This window comes from Gastrolobium bilobum, unplaced genomic scaffold (genome assembly GCF_033153095.1).
Source record: "Gastrolobium bilobum isolate Gb01-03AN ecotype WA unplaced genomic scaffold, APGP_CSIRO_Gbil_v1 utg9383, whole genome shotgun sequence".
NCBI classification, from domain to species: domain Eukaryota; kingdom Viridiplantae; phylum Streptophyta; class Magnoliopsida; order Fabales; family Fabaceae; genus Gastrolobium; species Gastrolobium bilobum.
Window position 1 is genome coordinate 11,542 of NW_026899939.1, and position 8,457 is coordinate 19,998.

Below are 8,457 nucleotides of genomic sequence, written 5' to 3' on the forward strand. Positions count from 1 at the left end.
TACCAAAATGTCACGCTAATAATACTTTTTACCATACTGCCACACGTAGAAGTTTATTACGACTGGTAGCGAATTTCGTCACCAATGATTTTGTGACACGTGACATACTCTAGCAGAAAAAGCTGACTAAACAAAGTTCATTATTAGCGGTAGAGAACTTGGTACGCTATTTGGCACACGAATAATGTCATGTGTTACGAAATCATAAGCGACAAAGTTCGCTACCAGTCACAGCAAACTTCGACAAATGATAGTATGATAAATAATACTGTTCAAGTGTTATTTGGATAAAAAATTTGGTCAAACAATTACACTTTCGCCACTATTCCCATTTTTTCCTTAGTTTATTTATGAGTAATTAATATTCTCTAGGATAAACTCAGAATCCATTCGAATTTGGTTTACATTATTGTGGTCATTATTACCCACTCGCAAAATGTTCACATACAAGCCAAAATTATACCAGTTGGACGGCATAGTAACCACACATGCTATATTACATTAAATTTAAAATATTAAACAACAAATTCTAAATAGTTACAGACTCTGATCCCATGCTTTCCCATCACATGGTTCATGTTTTTGCCAAATGGTTCGGTTCTATTATACATGACCTCAAGTGATTGGTCACTGTCAAACGATCAATTTTATATAACGAGTCCCGGTCCAACTCATCAACCCCTCTTTTTATCTGCATTGCTTTTCCTTCCATCATGTAGAAAAGCATAGCCTTTTGTAGAGTCGCACGCAGCCCCACCCACACGCCAAACACTCGAAAATGGAGGGAGAGCTAAAGCAGAAGCTGCTGAGCACAGAGAAAACATCATCACAGGAAGAAGCAGAGGAATTGACGTTGGTGAAGAAGGTGTGGAACGAGAGCAAGTTGATGTGGGTAGTGGCAGCACCAGCCATATTCACAAGATTCTCGACCTTTGGCATCAATGTTATTAGTCAAGCATTTGTGGGTCATATTGGATCAAGGGAACTCGCTGCTTTTGCTCTTGTTTTCACTGTTCTCATAAGGTTCGCCAATGGTATTCTGGTATGTTTCTCCATAAAAAAATCCCTTTTTTTTATTTCTTTTTTTAATATTATTCATACTAATCAGGTAGGAATATATAAGCGCCGAACATCTTCCTATCAGGTTTTAATACAGTTGCAAAGTAAACTCGAACTGAGACCACTGCTTAAGCTAAAACAATCCCTCGCAGTTGATCTACATTCTTGCTACTTTTTTTTTTTTTTTCTAAACAAGAAGTTCTGTATTTTTTTATCCCAAAACCTTTTAATTATTTGAATCGATTATGGGACTAACCCGAGTGCCGGATGAGTCTGGAATTAAGATCTTATGTTTCTCCTGAAGGTGATATTCCGAAATTAAGATCTTATATAATATTAGTGGAGATTGAATCGAGATTTTTTTACCACCTATTCACTAGTTTGTATGCACCAACTGAACTGCCATCGTTAGGTGTTCCTTATTCTGACTCGTAGAAACAGAGACCACTTTTTCTATTTCATCAATTAATATTTTTTTTATGGGCTAGTTAGAATAGAATGTATTGGTGTTATAGTAGTGATTCTAGTGATTAGTTAAAACGAGGTGGGGTTGTAAGAGAAACATATGCTTTAAAGATTTTTTAATGAGAATAAAGAAAATGTTGCATTTTGTGAACATCTGCTACCGTAGCATTCGTAATTATGTTATTGTGTGTGGTTGACTGGTTGTTGGGGGGGGGGTACGCTTTTATGTATATATTTTTATTTAACCTGTATATGGTTACAAGCATAATATATTCGATGAAAATGTATTGGTGTCGCATTGCAATTGTAATTACAATGTAATGTTATCATAAGAAACCGAATTAATTGTGTTTGTAAATTGACAACTGCAGTTAGGAATGGCCAGTGCGTTGTCAACACTTTGTGGACAAGCTTATGGTGCAAAAGAATATGGCATGATGGGAGTGTATCTTCAAAGATCATGGATAGTTTTATTCGTAACTGCACTCTTCCTTCTTCCGGTGTTCCTCTTCACAAGCCCAATTTTGATGATCTTAGGCCAAGAAGAAAGCATAGCACAAGTGGCAGGATACATATCTCTTTGGTCAATTCCAGTCATGTTTGCATTTATTGTCTCATTCACTTGCCAGACATTCCTTCAATCTCAAAGCAAGAACATCATTATTGCATTCTTGGCAGCTTTCTCAATAATTATTCATGTATTCCTCTCCTGGCTTTTGACAATAAAATTCAAGCTTGGGCTTGCCGGTGCAATGATTTCAACAAGTTTGGCATACTGGATTCCCAACATTGGTCAACTTATATTTGTTACATGTGGTTGGTGCCCTGAAACTTGGAAAGGTTTCTCATTTTTAGCATTCAAAGACCTCTGGCCTGTTGTCAAGCTTTCCCTTTCAGCTGGTGCCATGTTGTGGTGAGCTCTCTTCTCTATCAACTAGTGGGATATGTTCTTTGCAAATGCAATGATTGCTGAACAGACTTCAATCTCCTTTTTCAATGGAATAGATATATAACAAAGTTTTGATTATCTACGTTACTGTTTTGTTATTTATTGGAAACAAAAAATTTCCTAACTTGAAGCTGTGGTATATTTTACAGTCTTGAGCTCTGGTACAACACAATATTGGTTCTTTTGACAGGTAACATGGAAAATGCGGAAGTTGAAATTGATGCTCTATCTATATGGTAATCCTTCTACCCTGTAACATTTTTTTTTTTATTATAATGTATATGTTGTGTTTCTATTATATGTTTTTGGTTGATTATGCTTAATGCATAACAGACTTTCTCTCTTCAGCCTGCTAAAGATCAAAATTTTATTATTTACAGTCTCAACATCAATGGATGGGAAATGATGATATCACTCGGCTTCATGGCTGCAGCAAGGTAATGACATTGTTCTCTTTTCTATCATTAATGGAGTCATTGATTTTGTCACCAACCATCCATTTTTATTTTATTTTTTGGTTTATTTATTGTATGCTGAAAATTGTGTTTTACTTCATTTGCAGCGTTCGAGTAGCAAATGAGCTTGGAAAAGGAAGTGCCAAAGCTGCAAAGTTCTCTATTATTGTGACAGTGCTTACATCATTGGCCATTGGATTCCTTCTGTTTCTATTTTTCTTATTTTTTAGAGAAAGACTGGCTTATGTGTTTACCTCAAATAAAGACGTGGCCGCAGCTGTTGGGGATTTGTCACCTTTGTTATCATTCTCCATACTACTAAACAGTGTTCAACCTGTACTCTCAGGTATTATTTTCACACAAAATTTCTTTGTGAATTAATTTAATGAATTGGTTTAAGATTTGAATCCTGATTGTTTTTACATAACGAGAGCGCATTAGTCTGTCAAATTGTCAGTGCAGTATCATACAACAGTTATACATTGAATTTGTCATTTTCCAATATATATCTATATATACACATGTGAAAGAATATGAAAGACAAGGAAATTATGTGATTTCAACAGGAGTAGCTATTGGAGCAGGCTGGCAAAGCATTGTAGCATATGTCAACATAGGGTGTTATTACATAATTGGTATTCCTGTTGGAATTGTACTTGGTAAAGTTATTCAGTGGCAAGTCAAGGTTAGTCTCTTCTTGTTTTTAAATTGCACTTCATCTTTATTCTGTTTTATCTATTGAACAAACTTTTTCTACTTCCATAGGGAATCTGGATTGGAATGTTGTTTGGTACGTTGATTCAAACTATAGTTCTAACTATAATCACCTACAAAACTGATTGGGACAAGCAGGTATTTTATTTATTTACCCTTCTTCAGATTGGTTCTAGTTACTACATTCCATTGCGAGTACATTATAATTATAGGTTAAACATGATGAAATTATTCTGTGCAGGTTACCATAGCTCGTAATCGGATTAACAGGTGGTCCAAAGTGGACAGTACTGATCAAGAAACAGAACCAAATAGATCAGATAATTAGTTCCAGTGTCATCATTTGTATCCTGTGCTGTTATACAGCAAAGATGTTGATAGATAGCAATTGTATGTTATTTACTACGTAAATCTTTAATTAAAACTAGTTGACTACTTATAATTTCACTTGAGTTTTCAAATACGGCTCATAGCTGATAGGTTAATGGATGTTTACAGTCACTTACAAGCCATTCTGTACTGTTGTTAATTGAAGTTTCAAAGACTTGCGTATAAAATTTTACACGTAATAATGACATGGTTATAAACCTAACTAGGCTATGAGAACCTATTCAACTTTTTAAGAAATTGATCTATCCTCTCAAGTCTCAACAACAAAAATAAAGAAATAAAAATGGAAAGCCTACCTCAAATTTTGTCCTTCACGTAATCCATGTATTAAGATAATCAAATCTGAATCTGGTCCCACTAGTCTGTTTCATAATATTTCATGTTTCTTTCACCACGCGAATTAGATTTAACTTCAAAAACTTCCCAATCAAAATGCTATACGTATGCGAGGTTGGCAAGCATAAACCATCATCTTTCATCTTCTTAAACAATTTCAAAGCATTGTCTTGTCTGCATCCTTTCTTCCTCTATATTCCTTAAACAAATCAATGGTTGGAACTTATGCAATCAACTAATTGTAAGTGCATCCTTTCTTCCTCTAAATTTCAAAGCATTGTCTTGTCAGCATCCTTTCCTCCCACTAAAAGTTGTGATGGACACTAAAAATAATTTAAGGAGTAAAAGTTGTCTTCATCACTTTAGAGCTTGGGAATAAGGACTAAAAATATCCTGCCACAATGTAAATTTTAAAAGATTTAGTAGATTACCACCAAATATAAAATTTTGGAGGTTATGGTTAAAAGAGCTCCGCGATCCACTGGGAAGAAAGCTGTGAACCTGTTTTTTTTTTTTTTTCATCTTCTGGTTCATCGTTTCCAACTTCTAATTGATTCAATTCTCAAACTCAATAATGCTAACCAATAAATATATATATTTTTTCAATGTATAGTTCTTTATTAATATTTTGTTATATTATTATGGAAAATGTTATATTTATAAATTTTTTATTTATAAACTATACTAAGTATGACTAGTTATATTTTGATTAAGAGTATACGACAAGTCATACTTAATGTAATTTGTAAAAAAAGTTTTTTAACATATCGTTCCCTATTATTATTGTAAAGAATATAATTAATAATAATTTTAAGTCTCGTCAAACACGTGGGATCAGTGTTTTAAAAGTGGGCCGGGTACCAATAATAGGCTTTGGAAAAACAAGGGGAAAAAGCAAGTAATGATTACGTAAATATCGTGGGAAACTAAATTTAGGCAAAAATTTGACTAAGAATATTGACTTAATTTTATCGATTCTATGTCAAATATCATTATAAATGTAAATTTTTTTTAATACCCGGAATTTCAAAAATACCACTCTGCTAGTGGTATTTTTGAATATTATTTTGCTATATAATTTTTTCACAAATCAAAATTTAAAAAAAAATCAAATTTCAGATAAAATTTTCAAAAATGTTTTATCAAATATGGATGAATAAAATTCTCAATATCGATTTTTTAAAAATTAAAAAAAATTCATATACCAAACGCCTAGTAAAAAGTGGAAAATAAACACTCGCAACATATTTAAACAGTAAATAAGCACATAAATCAAAGATGAAAAAGTAAAACCAGAATCTGGTCTGAAGTCTGAAGTACACGAGTGTAATCCCATCCGCGAAAAAAGAAAAAAAGAAAGATGAAATAACAAATATATAACAATGAGTCGCTGATAGGGATGTAAATGGGTCAGGTTGGGCCGGGCTTTGGCCTTCCTGGCCTAAGCCTACATAAACAAATATTTAGTCTATCTGATCTATTGACCTACTAAAGGTTTTATTTATAGAGCAAGTCTGACCTATTTTAAAAAATTAAAGAACCTTATATGGCCTGCAGACCTTGTAAGCCTCTCTAGTGATATATTTTTAAATATTTTTGAAAATAATTAAAAATATTTTTAACATTTTTTAAAATATTCGCTTGACATTACAAGTCATTAACGTGCTCATAAATTGCTGCAATTTTTTACACGAAATATAAATTTTACTAGTGAACATTAAAAACGACGAAGCTCAGAAAAGAGAGAAGGAGTATTGCACAAAATAATTTAGGGTTGGTACTGATTACCACCTAAAATAAATATATTATATTATTTTAAAAAATTAAATAGGCAAGCTTACAAGACTTTAGGCCAGGCTTGATAAAATTGACATATTGCCTACTTGTTAAAAAGACTTTCTTATTAGCCTAAATCTATTTTACCTTTCAACGTAGGTCGAGCTAGACCAGGTTCAATGTAGGATAGACTGTAAGTTAGGCCAGGCCAGCCTGACCTATTTACTAGTCGCTGGGTATTTGGATAACATAAACAAACACAAAGCCCTCCCTACTCCTTCACAATAAGATGACAGCAGCCAAAGCATGAATAAAGAAGACAGCAACCAATTAAAAATTGCTTTCAATAGCAAGCTTATAACCAATTGGCATCATAGCAACCATATATTAAGTTAGAAATTAACATGCAATCCTGAGAATCAAACACAGCCTATTCAATCGGAACACTTTTCATCAAGATAAGTTATACTCTTATGAATTCCATTTCAAAAAGTCAAAAATATAATAACTTATACTTTTATGATTTCCATTTCAAGATGAAGTTAAAGTGTTAGCACACTTTCCATCTATAGCAAACAAAAAAGGGAATGCAAGAATCCTTATAACTAGTTCTCAATTTACAGTAGTGTTACCATCAACACTGCCAGTAGAACTGATAATCCAATTCAAAAGGTGCTTCTTCCCGCCAACAGTTGATTTTTTTCATATTTTTTTTTCCGACACCATTACATCCTTGGATGGCAGAGCGTGGATGACTCTCGATGATATAATTAGAGTCCGCAAATCGAGCTCGGCTCGATGGGTCAATCCGCCCCATCAACTAAATAAAACAGGGTGAGTTGAGTTTTTCAACTCATCTCAAAAACGGAGCAAGGTAGGGCAGACTCTTTTTTGCAGGTTGATGGTAGGCATAGGCGAGCTGAGGCTGATCAGTGTAAAATAGAATTGGGCTGGCGGGCCAACCCGCCAAACAGAACTGAGCAGGCAGAGTTTTTCAGCCCAATTTCAAAAGCAGAGCAAGATGAGTTGACTCATTTTTTGGCGACGGACCGCGTACTTTGCCACCTTTAGATATAATATACAATAATTAATAAATTTGTAATTTACAATTTTCATTAAACTAATAAAAATTATGCTTATTATTATCATATTATATATGAGTTTGGTGTTTGCCATTTTAAATGACATAAGTTATGTCAGTTTAGAAGAGAGATAGACACAGAAAAACGGAAATCATGGGAGAGAGAAAGTGGGTGATTTTTTTTAATTTAAAATTTAAATTTTCTGTGTCTGTATCTCTCTTAAAATGACATAACTTTCTGTCATTTAAAATGACAAACACTTTTCCCATTATATATATACACAAATTATAAAATAATAAAAAATTAAATTCGAAAAAAAAAAACAAAAACGAATGACTTTGAAAAATAAGTATTTGTTACTTCTAAAAGTATTTTTCTAAAAAAAAATATTTTAGTATTTTTTTTATTTGGATGTAATTTAAACGACACTTTAAAGTATAAAATTCAAAACAGTTTCCTATACATAAAATTATTAAAAAAATGTGTAAAAATTGCACCTGATTGCACATTTTAATTTTATTAGTGTGCTCATATTTCAAACAGCATTGGACAAACTTGTTTATTCTTCTGTAGGGTATCTGGATTGGAATGTTGATTGGAACACTTATTCAAACTATATTGCTAATCATAATCACCTGCAAAAGTAATTGGGACGGGCAGGTAAGATTAATAGTCCAATAAAAACTATATTAACATCAACCCAAATTATAATTAAATACAAAGCTTGATGAAATCATTATGCATGTGACTGTGCAGGTAACTATAGCTCGTAATGGGATTAACATTTGGTCTGAGGTGGACCCTAATCATGAAACAATTACATTAGATAATTAGTTACAGGCCCCTTTCTATTTATTGTGACATTTTGCTTTGCTGGTGTTATCCAGCTCCAGCCAAGAGCGGGTTGATTGATAGCTATAATATGATTATTTATTAATTTTGAATCTTAAAATTAAATTAAATAAGTTTTATTCGTGTTGCAAAATCCAGTGGGCAAGAAAAGATTGGCCAAGAAGTATAGAACACTTATCAAAATATCATATTTTGTGAAATTTTTTATTCAAATATCACGTGAACAATATTTTTTATCAGACGTCATAATTCAATACTACTGGTAGCGAATTTTGTGGTCAATAATTTCGTGACACGTGATCATATTGCAGCCCAAATTCGCTATCGCTGGTAGCAAATTATGACACATCAGTTTTTTCTTATAAAAGTGTGCCACGTG

The 8,457-nt window shown here is 32.9% G+C and overlaps 1 protein-coding gene across 2 annotated transcripts; it reads left to right on the forward strand.

Moving 5' to 3' along the window:
* Nucleotides 1-704: 704 nt before the first annotated feature.
* LOC133294292 (protein DETOXIFICATION 21-like) lies at nucleotides 705-8,060 on the forward strand. 2 transcript variants are annotated; one of them, XM_061492947.1, is made up of 9 exons: nucleotides 705-1,042; nucleotides 1,896-2,437; nucleotides 2,623-2,709; nucleotides 2,854-2,910; nucleotides 3,036-3,274; nucleotides 3,495-3,613; nucleotides 3,694-3,780; nucleotides 3,884-3,922; nucleotides 8,022-8,060. In XM_061492947.1, exons 1-9 carry the CDS (start codon nucleotides 779-781, stop codon nucleotides 8,058-8,060), a joined length of 1,473 nt encoding a protein of 490 aa, XP_061348931.1. In that variant the 5' UTR covers nucleotides 705-778. The 2 variants fall into 2 exon arrangements, with proteins under 2 accessions (XP_061348931.1, XP_061348930.1); XM_061492946.1 differs by lacking the exon at nucleotides 8,022-8,060 and having other exon boundaries at nucleotides 3,884-4,106.
* The last annotated feature ends 397 nt before the right edge of the window (nucleotides 8,061-8,457 follow it).